The 18,300-nt window shown below is 43.3% G+C and overlaps 1 protein-coding gene across 3 annotated transcripts in view; it reads left to right on the top strand.

The window, feature by feature from the left end:
* CHKA (choline kinase alpha) overlaps window positions 1-18,057 on the top strand; it is a 77,972-nt gene extending 59,915 nt beyond the window's left edge. For all 3 annotated transcript variants that reach the window (XM_077115518.1, XM_077115516.1, XM_077115517.1), the window contains 6 exons: window positions 8,103-8,161; window positions 9,943-10,030; window positions 11,844-11,952; window positions 13,801-13,907; window positions 15,366-15,447; window positions 17,823-18,057. In XM_077115518.1, coding sequence (XP_076971633.1) covers window positions 8,103-8,161; window positions 9,943-10,030; window positions 11,844-11,952; window positions 13,801-13,907; window positions 15,366-15,447; window positions 17,823-17,882 — 505 coding nt within the window. In that variant the 3' untranslated portion in view covers window positions 17,883-18,057. The remainder of the gene's footprint in view (window positions 1-8,102; window positions 8,162-9,942; window positions 10,031-11,843; window positions 11,953-13,800; window positions 13,908-15,365; window positions 15,448-17,822) is intronic.
* Window positions 18,058-18,300: the final 243 nt, after the last annotated feature.

Below are 18,300 nucleotides of genomic sequence, written 5' to 3' on the forward strand. Positions count from 1 at the left end.
ATCAGCTTACAATAGATTTGGTAGTCTATTTCCACACTCTGAATTCGATTTCGTTGCCAGTACTTCTACCTTTGTGCCAGTACCATGCTGTTTCGACCACTGTCGCTTTGTAATAAGCTTTAAAATCAGGAAGTATTAATCCTCCCACTTCGTTCTTCTCTTTTAGGATGTTTTTAGCTATTTGAGGTCTCTTTCCCTTCCAAATGTAACTAGCTTTTCTGAGTTTTCAAAGTAGGTTGTTGGAATTTTTTATTGGTGTTGCATTGAATCTGTAGATCAATTTGGGTAGACTTGACATTGGGAAAATAACCAGTATAAAATCAACCATCAAAAAACATACCCCAGGGCGGTATAACTCAGTGCAGGTTCAGTGGCAAAATTCTCGCCTGCCATGCTGGAGACCTGAATTCGATTCCGGGTGCCTGCCCATGCAAAAAAAGGAAAAAACAAAACATACTCCAGGAATAAGATCACCAAAGCCCAGCGGGGCTCAGTCTCTGTAGTTCACGAATGAGGGGAATGGATTAGGAGAAGGACAGTTTTGCTTTCCTACCCTCCCTTCTTCCACATAAATTCAAGATTCCACAAGAAGCTTTGGGTTCTAGCACTAAATACAGAGTTATATCCTTCCATCTTCTATTAAACAATCTTGTGACCACTTTGACGTAAGTTTCTTGCAGCTGCATAAAAATTCCTGAGGGATTGGGATATACATTAATCTTCTTATTCTTGGTCTCTCACCTCCACTTTCTACAGAGAAACACCCCTATCCCATTGTTTCTCTTTTTCCTAGAATTGATGATTAAGTAGGTTCGGTCAGTCCAAATATGGCAGTGTTAATCTTTTGGCAGATTACATACAGGAATGGTCTTAACCCAAAAGATTAGCAATGAGGGATGAAGTGTTCTATAGGCTCTCAGGTTTTTTGCAAAAGTCATTGAAGAGTTGTGGAGAGAACCTCCAAATTAAATGTATATGGGGGGTTGGGGAGGGTGAGCGGAGAGGGGCAATGGGGTAAGTTTTAAGGACAGATGATGTAATCCAAAATAGGAAATAGGGGGACATGAAGGAAAGCATGGCTCAGGATCCCCACTTCAAAGAGAGGCCCCAAGCATGTTTCAGATCCTTCTGTCTGCTGCAGAATCTTTCAAAGATGCTTTGGGTATTTTTCTTGCAAAATACAAAAAAGAAATTTGTAAACAGTAAAATCCCCAAAAGAACATGGAGAAAGACCAACACATTATATTTACATAAATTAGGGCACCTAGCAATCACCAAATCAGTGACCTGTGACGTTCTACAAGGCCCAGGCAAATACATTAACTAGAGGTGGGGGCAGCATTTGGAGGAGAAAAGAACCCAGGATCAGACACCCATCACCCAATGCATTCTATTGCATTTGCCCCAGTTCAACACAGTGAGGTAGGTTTGCAGTGATCTCACAGTATGAAAACAAAACCCCCTTTCTCCTTCAGCTACTATGATACTATAGTCACTACTGCAGCAGGGTGGACATTGGCTCCGGGTGCCACAACGAAGCCTTCAATTATGGTCTCTCTGGAAGCCAAGCAGGAAAAGTCCAGAATTGTGAAAGGTTCAGGATTTTAGTCTTTGCTTCCTATATCCATACTTGGACATGCAGATGCACGTGTGTCCACACATGCACGCACGCACTTACACATACACACTGTGCCTGGCAGGCCTGGCCTAATCCCATAAAGGATGGATTTGATGGACCAGGCAAGTCCTGTGCCCTAAAATTAAGAAGCTGGGAATAGGAACCCTTTATTAAATATATAGATAACTGTTGCCTACCCTAACCTCTTTTCTTTTTTTTTTCCTTGAAGATTTTAAAAAATATTTATTATTATTTTTTTGATTTTACATTAATTGTGCAATATAGAAAACTGAAAAGCACTAGAAGCAAAGAACACAAAAGTCATTCAGAATTGCAAGCAGTTTACAGTTTGACATATCCTTCTAGGTCTTTTATGTATATACTTTAAAAAAAATTATTAAAAAAAGTTAAGCGAACTAAAACATTAACATATATAATCAGTAATTCACAATATCATCATTTAGTTGCATATTCATCATTTCTTAGAACATTTGCATCAATTCAGAAAAAGAAGTATAAAGACAACAGAAAAAAAAAAAGATTATACATACCATACCCCTTACCCCTCGCTTTCACTGATCTCTAGCATTTCAAACTAAATTTATTTTAACATTTGTTCCTCCTATTATTTATTTTTATTCCGTATGTTCTACTCGTCTGTTGACAAGGTAGATAAAAGGAGCATCAGACACAAGGTTTTCACAATTACAGTCACATTGTGAAAGCTATATCATTATACAATCATCATCAAGAAACATGGCTACTGGAACACAGCTCTACATTTTCAGGCAGTTCCCTCCAGCCTCTCCATTACATCTTGGATAACAAGGTGATATCTACTTAATGCATAAGAATAACCTCCAGGATAACCTCTCAACTCTGGAATCTCTCAGCCATTGACATTTTGTCTCATTTCACTCTTCCCCCTTTTGGTCGACAAAGTTTTCTCAATCCCTTGATGCTGAGTCTCAGTTAATTCTAGGATTTCTGTCCCATGTTGCCAGGGTGGTTTACACCGCTGGGAGTCATGTCCCACATAAACTGGCCCAGCTCTCCTTACCTCTCTGCACCATCTTCCCCTTTAAACTAATTTCTAATTTTCCAGTAAGAGATCAAGTCATGGGCCAACCCAGTTAAAACCTATGTCTTCCATGAAAGGAAGGTATTTCAAGAGGACACTATGGCAGAAAAGTCAGCTTTAATTGGTAAAAATGAGGTAGTTCAAATAGTTGTTCTTTGTAATGATAAGGCAACAATTTTGTTTCTGTAAAAAAAACAGAATACAGCTAAGAGAAAAAAAAATGAAAACAAAAAGAGGTATTCGTGCTATGCAGACCTGGAGCTGCTGCTCTGAGATTATTCATGTACCTGAGAACACAGTGAAGGAATGAGGGCTTAGATTAAAATATGCAAAAATATAAAACCAGAATATTTATATTAAGGAAAAAAAGGTTAAAATGCACTAGGTAACGTTATTCACACACAGCTAGTGCAGTTGGCATCCTGGAGAAAGTGAAACCTAAGGTACAATTATACAAGGGAGCAAATAAATAAAATTGGATTGGCCCAGAATGGGGTACGAGTGATCTTAGAAACTGTGATCTTAGTCTGCCTGCAGCTATTCCACCAACCATCCTTTTTGTCTATCATCACAGTCTGCTGTTTGGAACAGTTCCCAGCACCCTGTCTCAAGCATGGGTTATGAGGAGACAAGACATGAAAACCCTCTGCCCTACTCCTGAGAGATTCCCTCCCACAAAATGTAGTGGTTCATGGATTGAGTCCATCAGACTGTTCTCATACTTAATCTTTCCACTCTGACATGAGAGATTTTTTATTAATCCTCTTTCACAGGAAAACAAGTTTTCTGTCCAGGCTAGTGTCAAAAAAATTAGAAATCCTAGGGGTTATTTTTTGCAGGCTTTGGGGTACTTCTCTTGAAAGCTCTCACTTGTATTTGGATAGAACATGATTAGAATTCCTTTGCCTCACCCATTTCCCCCACCAAGATGGAAGAAGGGGTGATGCTATGGACCCCAGTATAAGATACACTTGGCAGGGCCAGCTGCCCCCCTACCCAACCTATCCCACTTTCTCCATTCTGCGGATTGATGCCTGTTCCTTGGAAGTTCGTGATGGCAAAAGGATTACCCCCATGCACTGTAGCTCAGTCCTGGGCCTCTGGGAGCAGGATCTCTTCTTCTTCCTCCTAAAAGTAGGAGAGTTTTCCCTGTCAGCTGGAGGCCTCCTGGGCTTTCAGTAGACATTAGGCCACCATATGGCTGATCCTCTGGCAGAGTGGCATTTTTTGGGCTGGGGTGATAGCTTGAATTCCTTGGTGTGATGGTCTAGACTTCCACAGTTGTAGCACCTGTCTCCCTTTGATCTGTGCTTCTGCATGTTCTTCCCCTTTGGCCACCTCTCACTCCCAAAACAGAACACCCCACCAGGTCCAGTGACATGGATAGATTCCAGGGTTTTGGTGAAAGGTGAACCCCACTGTCTCAACCTTCTTCAGACTCCAGAAGCCCTCCATGTGCAGTGTACTCTGGTGCACAGAGACATCCACTGGAGGTCGAGCCTGACCCATGCATGGGTGGCCATGGACAGGAAACCAAACTCCAGCCGCACTTTGAACCACTTACAGACACCAGCACTGTGCAGCAGCTGCGTCTCCTTGGCCTCCCTGGCCTCCCCAGCGCCTCCTCTGCCACCTTGGCGCCAACACCTGCAAACTGCCGGTTATACACGGAGCCCGTGGTTGTCACCTGAGCCCTTGGCCCTCGGCCCCTGGTCGGGTGGCTGCTGGCCCTAGAGAAGTCCAGAGTCCCTAGCCCCTTTACTCTTATCTTCTCTTTCTGGGACACCAGTGATTCTTTTTTTTTTTTTTTGTTAATTTTTAATTTTTTTTTAAATGTAACAGCAAACACAAACATTTTTACCATATGATCGTTCCTTTCTTGGTATATAATCAGTAATTCACAATATCATGACATAGTTGCATATTCATCACCATGATCATTTCTTAGAACATTTGCATCAATTCAGAAAAAGAAATAAAAAGAAAAAAACTCATACATACCATACCCCTTTCCCCTCCCTCTCATTGATTGCTAGTATTTCCAGCTACCCAATATATTTTAGCCTTTGTTTCCCATTTTTTTCTATATCCCTTATCACTCCCTTTCATTGATCATTAGCATTTCAATCTACTAAATTTATTTTAACATTTGTTCCCCCATTATTTATCTATTTTTAATCCTTGTGTTTTACTCATCTGTCTATACCATAAATAAAAGGAGCCTCAGATACAAGGTTTTCACAACCACACAGTCACATTATGAAAGCTATATCATTATACAATCATCTTCAAGAAACATGGCTACTGGAACACAGCTCTATGTTTTCAGGCACTTCCCTCCAACCTCCAATATACCTTAAGTAAAAAGGTGATATCTGTATAATGCATGAGAATAACCTCCAGGATAATCTCTTGATTCTGTTTGAAATCTCTCAGCCATTGACACTTTATTTTGCTCATTTCACTCTTTCCCCTGTTGGTTGAGAAGGTTTTCTCAATCCCTTGATGCTGAGTCTCAGCTCATTCTAGGATTTCTGACCCACGTTGCCAGGAAGGTCCACACCCCTGGGAGTCATGTCCCACGTGGGGGGAGGGTGGGGGGGGTGAGTTTGCTTGTTGTGTTGGCTGAGAGAGAGAGGCCACATCTGAGCAACAAAAGAGGTTCTCTTGGGGGTGACTCTTAGGCCTAATTTTAAGTAGGCTTAGCCTGTCCTTTGCAGGGATAAGTTTCATATGAATGTTTAAGCCCCAAGATTGAGGGCTCGGCCTATTGCTTTGATTGTCCCCACTGCTTATGAGAATACCAGGAATTCTCCACATGGGGAAGTTGAATTTTCCCCCTTTCTTGTCACTTCACCAAGGAGACTTTGCAAATACTTGTTTTTGCAAAGTTTTTGCAAATACTGTTGCTAGGTATCAGAGTACATGAGGGCAAGGACGCAAACGGTCATTTGCACACCAGTGATTCTTATATTTGTGCACTCTGTGTTGTCCATAATTTCCCTGAGATCCAATTCAAATTTTTCTATCTTTTACCATTTGTTCTTTGCGCATTCAGGTTCAATAGTCCTGTCCGCTAGTTCGCTTATTCTTTCTTTTGCCCGGTTCATATCTGCTGTTGTGTATCTCTAGTTTATTTTCTACCTGGCCTACAGTATCTTTCATCTCCTATATCTGCTGTTTTTCTACTTATTCTTTCAAATTCTTCTTTATGCTCTGCTAGTGTCTTCTTAATAGCCTTTATGTCATTAGTCATTTCCATTGAATTTTTTTAGTGGAGTTTTATGATCATCTTTGATTAGTTGTTCTTAAGTCTGTGTGTCCTCCAGTGTTTTAATTTGGTCATTTGGCTGGGCCATATCTCCCTGCATCTTTATGTGCTTTGTGATTTTCTTTTGACTTCAAGGCATTCGGTTATTTTCATAGGGTTACTTTGGAAGTTGATGTCCCTCAGTCACCTAAGGTTTTGTATTTACTTGGATTTGCAATGAAGGTCTCCTTTTGCACTTGGTTCATCAGCAGTTCCCCTCCAAGCCAAGGCCCAGACCTCATGTAAGGGATACAGTTCTACTTGAGGATCTGTTTGAACCTGGACAGTTAGTTTGCCAGACTGTGATTTCTCTTTCTCCCTAACAAATGGTGCTCTCGGGCCTCCTCTTCCCCTCAGGCCAGCCTCTCCCCACCACCTTCAGCTGGGCAAGCTGGATGGAGACCTGGTGCAATTCTGGCCAGGTCTACTGGTCCTGGTGTGTGGGAGGTGTGCAGTGTGCACCTCAGTGGAGATTCTGCTTGTGGGCTTGATAGGGCTGGTGGCCCCCAGGTTCCCACTTGGAATGACTTTGGGTTGTAGGACTGAGTATGTCAGCTGCCCCTGTCCACAGCCATCCTGGAAGTACCTGCCAGATGCATGTGGCACAAGATGCAGCGAGTGGTGGTGCATGGGTGGAGCGCTGCGTGGTGGTGTGGGGTGGGTGTGGGGCTGGGCATGGTGGCAGGGCGGTACGGGCAGTACTCGGGGGAATGCAGAGGCAGGGTGCAGCGGGGGTAGTAAGGGTTCACGTGGGGGCATGGTGGACAGGGTGCAGGGGTGCGTATGGCATGGGCATGGGGCAGCTTGCCTCCTTGTGCCCACCTCTCCGTCTGTACATTCCTGAGGCTCTGGGCCTCCGTTTGGAGGGGGACATGTTAGACTCTTTGCACTAGTTGAACGGTCTCTAACCAGGAAAAGCTAGTTTACTGGCTTCTGGGTTCTCCAAGGGAGCTCCAGGCTCTGCAGCTGAGGGGACTAATATCCCAAGCTAGTTTTGGTGGCAGGCACTTTCCTGGGCATGACCTCTTATTCCCAGTGGAGTCCTGATGGAGCGCACTCACCCAGTTCCCTGTCTCAATTCCTCAGCTTTTTCATCCATGACCTCCCTATGTGGTGTAGAAGACACTCTCAGGTCCCTCACATCCTGGAACTGCTGTTCTGGTCATTTTCGTGTCACTTCTCTAGGTGTTCCATAGAGCATGGGTGAACTCAGCCTGTCCTATTCTGCTGTCTTCCCAGGATGAATTTAAACAGATGAATTTTGTCACCTGCAATTAAAGTGTTAAATGCCATCACTCCTCTCATCAGTCTGTGAGGCTTCATGGTGGAAGTAAGGTTTTCAGGGTGGTTTTCAGCCAGAGGAAGGGCTTGATGATGGGGGCAATCATGTATCTAGAGCAGTAGATTTTTTTCTGAAGAAAACATGGTGGCCAACTGGTGTGGGAAGCAGATGTGGGAAGCAGTTAAGTGTGGGGGACGGGGGGGTTTTAGCGTCAGGACTTGGCCCCTGACCTGTGCTTATACCTTTAGTTTCTCAGGTGTGTATCTGTCGTGCTGTGTTGTGCGTCACGCTTGGTTCTGAGTTGGTGGCAACCACAGCATGCCCCAAGGACCTCACATTATATTAGGAGAGACAGAAAACGCAGTGTTTCTTAAAAAAATAATGTCGTGTTGTGATAAGTGCTTAGTGAAGGAAACCAGAGACTGAAGTAGAGGCCAGCAGAGAGGGGTCTGTTTTTGGTTGAGTGGTTCAGAGAAGGCTCTCTGAAGATGAAGCAAGAGCTGCAGGATAAAGAGCGGGGGTGAAGGTCCAGCCCGGAGGCTTTGGTGCTCCAGGCAGAGGAACAGCATGTTCAGAGGTCCGGCAGGTGGAAGCCTGGTGTGGGCAGGGGTCTGTATGGATTTATTCTGCTTTCAGCTATGTGTAACTGTTGCTACATGGCCAAATTGTTCAGAATTCACATGGTAAAAGCCATACGAGGCTGTGTGTTTTGCTTTGGAGCACTTCCATGATGCGCTGCATGCTGTGAGAGTGTGACGATTTGCATGTCCATTAAAATTTTGATATGTAACACCACAACCTTCCTTTCCAGAGCACTGCTGGAATCCACGCCATCTCCAGTTGTATTTTGTCATAATGACTGTCAAGAAGGTAAGAACTGCCCCATTTAAAAGTTTCCCTCCAGTGTTTATGATGATGTTAGATGTCCGTCAAGAGATAATTAGATTAATTAAATTATGATATAGCCATACAATGTGATGTCCCTTATAAGTTAACAAAAAGGGTGAGCGTTTTCTACATACCAACAGAGAAGAATCTTTAGGCTATATTAAAGGAAAAACAAGTTTCAGAAAAACATGAAAACAAGGTTTCTTCCCATTTCTATAAGAAATATAATCATAGAAAAAATCTAAAGGAATGTTCACAGAGTTGAGATAAGGCACTTCAGTTTTCTAAGTCACATATTTTTCAGTGTTTACATCTTTATGGCAAACACAAAACTAAAATCTGAAAAGACAAAAAAGGGTCAGATCACCTTTCACGTCCTGTGGACCCTGGGAGCCGGTCAGGTTGGCCACCTCTCATTTGCTGCCCTTGCTCTCCGAGGGCAGAGTGGAGGCCCTCTCTCAGGTCCTTCTTTGCCAGGCTCAACATTTTGTTTTTAGTTTTGAGACCCGTCCCTGCTGGAAGTAATCCTGAGAAAGTCACTAGTTAATAATAGGGGAGGGCATATGGGAACTCTGTTTTCTGTAAATCTAAAAAATACAACTTCTGTAAAAGAAAAAACAAAATTCCAGTTTAAAAAAAGTCACTAGTTTGAGCTAGAATACCTTTTGCTAATTATCTGACCATTGCTGGCTGATTTGAAGGCTTCCGGTTGAGCATGGTTTAGAAATTTTAGCCAAAGCTATGTGTGTTATTTGTGCTGGTAGGGGGTAAAAAACACTGCATTGGTATCACCTGAGAGAGGTTTGGAAAGAGATCAGTTGGCCAGAGTTACAGAGAACTGTATAGAAAGAACAGAGGAGGTGTGAGTTGTGCATTTATTTGTTCCGCTGCTTTGGGCACCTGCCTCTAGTTCTCCTTTTAATTGTTACTGGAAAATGGAAGATGTATGCTGAAAAGCCTCTGGAAAGTATACCTCCTACCAGTAAAACCCAAGAGGAGCGTGGCAGAAAACTAGCAAGGGTTGGCTGTCTAGTGTTAGCAGCCAACCAACCGCACTCCCTTGCTTGCTCTGGGTTGTCTCTGTTAGCCGGCTCACTTGGGCATGCCGACCCCAAGTATTGTTGCCTGGGGGTTGCTGGAGCTGGTGCCTAAAGAGCCTGTCTGGTGCACAACTCACTTGAGACTCAGAATTCAGCACCAAGTGAAATCCATTGAAGGAATGTTGCTCGATGTCTCCTCCCTGGGAAGGAAAAACAGACAAGGATAAATCTCAGTGAGGCAGTATGTGGTTTAGGTAGCCCTGTGATGAGCTTTGCTGGCCCCTGGACCCTCATGGAAGAGGAGTCCCGAGCAGAGCAGCCCTGCACTGGTGTGCTGCAGCCACGTTGCCTATCAGACAGGCAAACTGACTCCAGACAAACAGCCTGTGCGTGCCAAACATGCCACCATGTAATAATTAGAGGAGACACTGCCCCCAAAATGAACTGAGAGGCCACGGTGAGCCACGGATCTTGGGAGGACCAGGTCCATGCCACCCCGGAGCTCAGTGTTCCAGGATTGATCTAGCACCTTCCTGCCAAGGACCGGCCTTCTGCGCCAGTGCTCCCCTGGCACTCTGTTCTGGTGACAGAGAAGTTCAGTGGCTGCTTGACAGACCCCCTGAAAGGCTCATACTGCTCTCTCAGCTTTGCTGTTTAAGGACTTGAGCCTTTTATTTAAAACACATGCAAAGTAAAAGTTGTATAATACATACCTTTTTTCAGGTAATATCTTACTGCTGGAAGGCAGAGAGAATTCTGAAAAACAGAAACTGATGCTCATTGACTTTGAATACAGCAGTTATAATTACAGGTAATACGCTGAAGTAAAATGCTAGTTCAGTATTGTTTTATTATGTTGATACTCTTGATGCACACCTGAAGGACGGCAAACCCTCCTTGTGTTTCGCTAATGGTGGGGTTTTTTTTTTGCATTTTTTCAACTTTTTTTAAAATTTATTAATTTAAAAAAATTAAGAACAAACAAAAACATTAACATATAATTCTGTTCTACTTATATATTCAGTAATTCTCAATATCATCACATAGTGGCATATTCATCATTTCTAGAACATTTGCATCAATTCAGAAAAAGAAATAAAAAGATAACAGAAAAAGAAATCAAACGATAACAGAAACAAAAAAGATTATACATACCATACCCCTTACCCCTCGCTTTCATTTATCACTAGCATTTCAAACTTAATTTATTTTAACATTTGTTCCCCCTATTACTTATTTTTATTCCATATGCTCTACTCGTCTGTTGACAAGGTAGATAAAAGGAGCATCAGACAGAAGGTTTTCACAATCACACAGTCACATTGTGAAAGCTTTATCATTATTCAACCATCATCAAGAAACATGGCTACTGGAACACAGCTCTACATTTTCAGGCAGTTCCCTCCAGCCTCTCCATTACATCTTGAACAACAAGGTGATATCTACTTAATGCGTAAGAGTAACCTCCAGGATAACCTCTGTACTCTGTTTGGAATCTCTCAGCCATTGACACTTTGTCTCATTTCACTCTTCCCCTGTTGGCCAAGAAGGTTTTCTCATTCCCTTGATGCTGAGTCTCAGCTCATTATGGAATTTCTGTCCCACGTTGCCAGGAAAGTCCACACTCCTGGGAGTCATGTCCCACGTAGACGGGGAGGGTGGTGAGTTTGCTTGTTGTGTTGGCTGGAAAGAGAGGCCACATCTGAGCAACAAAAGAGGTTCTCTTGGAGGTGACTCTTAGGCTTAAATTTTAAGTAGACTTGACCTATCCTTTGTGGGGTTAAGTTTCATATGAAAAACCCCAAGACTGGGGGCTCAGCCTATAGCTTTGGTTGTCCACACTGCTTGTGAGAATATCAAGAATTCAACTTGAGGAAGTTGAATTTTCCCCCGTTCTCACCATTCCCTGAAGGGGACTTTGCAACTACTTTTCCATTCACTGATCAAATCACTCTGGGATTCAACGGGGCATCACTCTGGACAATCCAACAAAATCTCATGTCCCACCTGAGATTCCAAGTACTTATGGTGTTCAATCAAGCTATATCAGCATAAGTTACATTAGGAGATGCACTAGTCAAAATATAAATTTTGTACCAAATAAATATTTTTTGCTTTAGTCTCACACATAAGTTGAAATTTTAAAATATTAATTACCATCTTATTTTCAGCACCCTGCCATAATGACATTCCTTTGTTCTTCCTCATGCACAAACATTTTTTAAATTTGTACATTTAGTCACTATCATTATACACTCTAGGCATTCCCAGATTATACCATCTCAGTCTTTAGCTGATGGTGCTTTTAAGGCCCCTGATGCAAGTAACTAAAACCCACAATGGGGTTTTTCCTTTGGGCTCAGAGATGATTTCCTGCTCATGAAAATACTTCTTGCAGGAATTGGCTCTTGAATATTTTGTGTCTTGAATGGTGGACTCAGACGGGGCTCTCCTAGCTCCCGGCAGGTGTGGTTAAAGCAGTCAGATTCCTACAAACTCAGGAAATCCAGCTCGTTACGTGGATGCTCATGGCTCCATGACTTAGCCTTCTTTTTCCCCTCTCTGTATACAAGTTGCCTCCTGGTATTGTAGATCATCTCATTCTCTGCCATCTCTTATTTTAGGGGTTTCGACATTGGGAATCATTTCTGTGAATGGATGTATGATTACAACTATGAAAAGTACCCTTTTTTCAGAGCCAACATCCTGAAATATCCCACCAGGAAGCAACAAGTAAGTTTTTAGTTTTTATATGTTTGATAGGTAGAGTACATAAGTTGGTTTTATGCAGTTAGAATTACCATCTTAATTTTTAAAGATGGCCTTTTAAAATATGTAGAATGATTAAAGCAAATCGTTTCATTGTAAATGTTTTTATTGTTATATCCTGAGGCAAATTTGATCATTCAAGCTGAGCTTCTTATCGTTTTGCCAGAGATGCTTGTATTCAGAGAAGAGCAAAGATTCCTTTCTGGTTCCTCTGGTTTCCTTTTTTCCAAAAAGCTCAGCCTCCCTCTGCTTCCTGGCCTCCTTTTTGGGGATCACTGAACTTCCTCTCTTCGTTTCATGCTGTTCAAAGAGAAGTAAGATGTACTTCTAAGTAACTAGAGGAGAAGTCATGGTGGTAATGATTCCTTTCTTGTTCGTGGGTCATGGGGAGAACCATCCCTGGTAGGAATTCTCACTTGAGACCCCTCTATTACATTACTTCACCCACGGCTGCAGCCAGGGGAGGTGAGGCTAACTGGGTAGTGATGCTGCCTCCATGCACCAAGCCCGCCTCTCTGCGTTTGCTCCGCTCCACCTGTCCAGGGGAATCCCCCCTGCTGCACAAGTGCTTGTTATTTTGGAGCCCTGTCTCAGTGACCAGGAGCCTTTTTTTACACAGAGGTCTAGGATGACAAGGGCAGGGTACGTTTAGTTGGTCCTATGATTAACTTGGCAGATGGCCCTTCTCTTCCCGACCACTCTAGGCCAGGCACCGCCAGAAGGAATCTTTAGTCAGTCACCTACCTGCCCTCTAGGAGTTGCTGCTCAAATGTAGCGTAGCCATGGAAAGGTCAGAAACTGTATTTGCCTTCTTCTGGCCACATTTGTAGGCTGACTTTCCTGAACTTGAGTATATCCAAAGCGAAGTGGCCAGGATGGTACTGGGTCCCAAGGTCATAGATGAGAAGAAAGGGTGGGAGAACGTGGGACTGTGTAGCCTGGGGAAGAGATTGCTCAGAAGCACTCATCCAGTATTTGAATTAGCATTGTACTGAAGAGAAATTAGACTTTTATAGAAACTGGGTAGCTATAGGGGTGAGAACTCTTCAACCAGTAAGGGGAGATTTTCAGTAAGAAGGAAGACTTTATTTTAATAAGAGGAAGAACTGTGGTTTTCTATTGTGTTAATGCCTGTTGATATACTATGTAATATTCAAGAACAAGGAATCTCCTAAATATGAACTCGTATGTAGACTAAATGTGGGAACTGGTAGAACCTTAGCCGATCTTTGCTCCAAACCAAAATTAAACTTTGCAAATAAATGTATTAGCTTAACATAAGTGTGTAAGTGACCGTTAGTAACTCAGATCTAGAAGGAGCATTAACGTTTGCTAGTCCAGCTCTCACTCTGAGGGAACAGCTGCCAGCAGACATCAGAAAACTAGGGCCTTGGAGCTTACAGGTTGTGGCAGCCAGGAATGGAGCTGAGCTAGTCTGGGGAAGAGGCTGGATACTTGCTTTGAGCTCAGACAGTGAAAAACATGACTGGATTAGATTAGAAAAATTATTCTATCTAAATAATATAATTAGTGCCTAGCTTCCTGTAACTCTCTTGTCAGCAATACTGTATCAGTCCATTAGAATTTCTGACTGTAAGCTGACTCTAATGGAGAGCAGAGGTGGTAATTACTGCTGGATAAAGTGAGCTTCCAGAATTCCTATCCCAGGGGATAACAGCTGTGGTCACCTTTGCCAGTCTTTCTCCAAGCTTTCATTGAGGTGATGTGAAGTTCCGTAGCTTCATGACAGCTGTTGATACTGTCTACTCTTAACCATCACTGAACCTAATACCAGTATTCTTTTTTCTTAAGCTCCATTTTATTTCCAGTTACTTGGCTGCATTCCAAAATGAATTTGAAAACCTCAGTAGTGAAGAAAAGTCTGTTATAGAAGAAGAAATGTTGCTTGAAATCAACAGGTAATTCTTTTCCATTTTTGGTATGTAAAGACTGATTTCTCCATAGAATGTATTTGGGATGCCTACTTGCCATCATGAGTATTTTAGGAGCTTGTATTTGTCAAAAGTAGGAAACTTGGTTCTTCATTGAGGCTGAGGTTGTTCAGATCTCTCAGATTCAGCACAGAACAGTTTAAACAGATTTTGTGTACAAGAAAATCCTGCTGCTTGGATGGAGTTCCCAGCTGTAACCTATGTGGAAAGATTCACATAAATAAGGTGGCTGCCCCCCAGGCCTGCAGAGCCCTGTCACTGAGTTCTTAGCCCATCGCATAGAGGGCTGGGTACCATCCAATGTGTTGTGACTCATAAGGTTCTCCTAGGAAATAATTAAAAATCATGTGCTTTGGTTTTAAGTCTTGCTTTCAACTGCTTGTAGACCTCTAGTGCAATTCAGTTTTTCTCAACAGTTTCTCAGTGCAGGGCCTCAGAAACTTCCAGGTGCTACAGAGGTCTAGATCATTAAATCACTGTTTAGCCACATTCATCTCTTCAGTCAACAGGGTCATTGGTTAGCATAACATTCCTGATTTTTGGGCTTTCTTGTGAGATTATTCAGTAAAAGGGCTAATGAAGTAGCTTCGGCCTGCCTAGTGCTGTGTCCACCACACTTGGCACGGATTCTTTCTTCACAGTCTCCAGAGGGGCTGGCCCCTCTCAATGAACTACTCCCTGGGCTCCACCCCTCTGCACAGACCTCCCCTTTCCATTTCTGGAATGGGAGGAAATAGAAAAATATGGGAGAGCCCGGATGGAAAGGGTAGTAGCACCCCAGGAAACCCTGCAACAGCAAGAGAAGAGTGAGGGTAGGACGGGTGAAGACACTGAAGCAGTCATTCCTGCATTAGAGTGAACCCTGAAGGCATGGCTCTGAAGGGCACTTGTGATCCTGGTGCCGGAGGGGTCAGGCAGCCTAGAGGGAGGAGGTCTTGCTAATGTTTGCATCTGCCCTGTTTCACTTGTGTGCGAGAGGAAGTGGGGAAGGCATGAGGCTGGCTTCCCCACCTCTTTGGAGAGATAGCAGGTTGTTCAGAGACCTGCTTCCCCTCCTGCTGCTACTTAGCATGTGGTCAGGGTTGCTGATGCCATGTCCTCTGAGCAGCAGAGGCGGTCTCTTGGCATGACCTCAGAGGCCTTTGGCCAAGCCCCATGGGTGTCATTGTGTGTGCCAGGGAAAGACATTTGGGTATTTTCACACCTGCACTGCCACCTGTTATTGGCCAACAGTAGGAGGGGAGTGGAAAGGTGTGACATTCCCATATTCTCAGTTGTCAGAGAATATAGTCCCATTTGCATTTATCATGGAAGATGATTATGCCACCAGATGAGTTAAAATGTCCATCTAGCATGAAATTACTTAATCCCTCCTTGAGCTGATGCCTTATGTCTTATGTACATTTCTTGCTTCTGTAATTACAGGTTTGCCCTTGCATCCCATTTCTTCTGGGGACTTTGGTCCATTGTACAGGCCAAGATTTCCTCTATTGAATTTGGATACATGGTATGTTTGGGGACTGGTTTTCTCCTTACTTCCAGGAGAAAATGCTACAGTGTAGGCGAGTGCTGGCAGTGACTGACTCCCTTACAGAGGCCTCCCATTTGCTCCACAGGCCTAGTCCCCAGGGCCAGGACCTTGTGGCTCATTCTTGGGCACTGTGGGAGAGCTGCATAATTTTAAGCAACTGTCCTTGCTACTGTGTCCTCTTTTAAAGGTAGTCCTCACCCCCAAAGCCAGCAGGACCTTCCTTCCCTGCCTGCTTCAGAGGACACTGTGGTCTCTTGTGGGGGTGTAGGAATCCTGGCCCTAGAGGCCCAGCCCCTGACCATGGTCCCGTCTGGCAGAAGGGACACCATGTAAAGGAGTGCAGGTGGCCCTTACTTTGCTTAGAAGGACCTCCTCACCCAATCCTGCTCTCCTCCCCAGCCTCTAGTGCCCTCTTTACTCAGTTAGGCCTCGTTTTCATTGCAGGCAAGTTTGTAACCAAGCTAGGCTGTAATCCTTATTTTAAGAATTGCCCTTGACATCAAAACACTATCAAAGCTTTCTGTTCTTCCATAATGTGTGTTGGTGGGGTGTCTTCAGGGGAGGGGGAGGGGGTGCATGAAATTCTATAGTCTCCCTTTCAGGTGGTGGAAAATGACTAGTTAGTTCATTCTTCAATCCTATACAGTGGGATGATTTCTACTTCTAGGCAGAAAGTTTGATAATGCAGGCAAATCAAAAAGGGGAAAATATGGGTTTTAAAGCAGATATGGAATCAAATGATAACTATAAGACAAAGTTGACTTCAGAGCAAAGACTACTACCAGAGATAAAAAACGACATTTCATAATAATAAGGGGCTTATTTCATCAAGAAGACATAAAAAATCCTAAATGTAAAACACACAAAATTTAAACAAAATTTAAAATAGAGATAGGCAAATTCACCATTTTGGTTTTCTATACCCCTCTCTCTGTAATGGCTGGGACAAATGCAAAAGCAGTGTAACAGTAGAAGACTTGAACAGCACTGCCCACCAGCTTAACTAAGGAACATTCATAAACTCCACCCAACAACTGCAGAAACACTGTTATCAAGATGGACTTGGACCACACGTGAGGCCACAGGACAGGCCTCAGTGGGTGTGGAGAGAAGAACAGCACAGATCATGTCCTCCCACTGTGACGGAATTAACTGGAAGTCAGTAACAAAGATGACCAAAAATCCCCAGTTACTTGGGCATTAAACAGTACACTTCTAAATAAACTCTGGGTCAAGGACGAAATTAAAAGGAAAATAAGAAAACATTTTAAACTGAACTAAAATGAAAACACAACATATCAGAACCCGTGGGATAAAACAGCTAAAGTGTGTTTAGAAAGAAGTTTATAGCTTTTAAGTGTTTATAAGTTTGTGTTTACATAAGATCAGAAAATTCTCAAGCCAGTGGTCTTTAAGCCCAAAATAAAGGATTGAAATCATAAAAGTAAGAGTGAAAATCGTTGAAATAGAAGATGGACACATAATAGAGAAAATCAGTGAAAGCAAAAGCTAGTTCTTTGAAAAAATCAATAAAAATTGTATATTTCTGGCTTTCCTAAGCAAGAAAAAGAGAAGACACAAATTACTGCTTTCAGGAATCAAAGGAAATCACCACAGATCCTATTTACCTGAAAAGAATAAGAGGTTTCGCTGAACTAATAGAAGCCAGATACAAGAGAGAGGACGTCGTGGTGCTGGGTAAAGCTCTAAGGAAATTTTGTCCAGTCTGTGGAGATAAAAGCAGTTTAATTTTCTTATATGCAGAATTGCAAGCCTAAAGAATTAAATTGTACCTCAAAGTTATTTTTTTTTCAAGTGATGAAATTTTCTTATGTTCAGAATTGCAGACCTAAAAGTTTTGAGATTTGGAATGGGTCCTTAAGAGCTTGTGTTGCGCACACTGATGGATGGGTTGAGGAAGCAGACCTAGAAGATGGCAGTGGCTTGATGGCCACGGCAGAAACAGAACTGTTCATTTTAAATATGACACAGGTGATCCCCCAGATAGGCAGCATTGGCTTTCTTTCCCCCTTTGTTCTGTGCTTGCTCACATCCCAGACAGGAACCTTTGTTGTGTCATCCATCAGTGCCACCAGCATTTAGGGCCAGTGGATTCCTCGCTGAGAGGCCCGGTGTGAGCTGGCAGGCTGCTGCTGGCTGGGGGCTGTGAGCCGGGCTCAGGACGCATGAAGAAAGGTGTGACATAGTGCTTGTCGCCTAAGCAGCCCTTCTGCCCGCCAGCCACTCTCCGGCGCTGTCAGTCCTCCTGGCCTGGGAAGGGGACACGGGGGCAGGGCTCTGACCAGTAGGAGCCCTTTTAGTGAGCCTCCCTTTTGTCTGCTGTCTCCTAGGAGTATGCCCAAGCCAGGTTTGAGGCGTATTTTGACCAGAAGAGGAAGCTTGGGGTGTGACGGGGAAGGCCTTCGCATACTTCGTCACTGGACCGCGTGGGAAGGCAGCTGAGCGGGGGTCCCCTCTGCGCTTTGACTACTGTACCTGCGGCAGGAAGGCTGGGGACGTCTCGCTACAGAACACAGATGTGTATGATACTACAGACTGGATTAAAATTGAGTAACATTTCTTTCATATCTTGTTTACGATTTCACTAGGACTCTTTGAAATGAGATTGGGAAGCAGAAATATAGTACAATAGTGCAATATCTCAAAATCCTTTTAATCTAGAGAAGGCATTTTATATGGGGCTCAAAGTCAGTTGGCGAACAGGGGTAAACAGTGTTACGGCGGGTACTTTTTTGGGGGTTAATGTTGGTTTTTTAAAGACTTAGTTAATGTGCTGGGGAACATTGTGACCAGGCTCTTTGTAGGTGA

This window comes from Tamandua tetradactyla, chromosome 9 (genome assembly GCF_023851605.1).
Source record: "Tamandua tetradactyla isolate mTamTet1 chromosome 9, mTamTet1.pri, whole genome shotgun sequence".
NCBI lineage: Eukaryota > Metazoa > Chordata > Mammalia > Pilosa > Myrmecophagidae > Tamandua > Tamandua tetradactyla.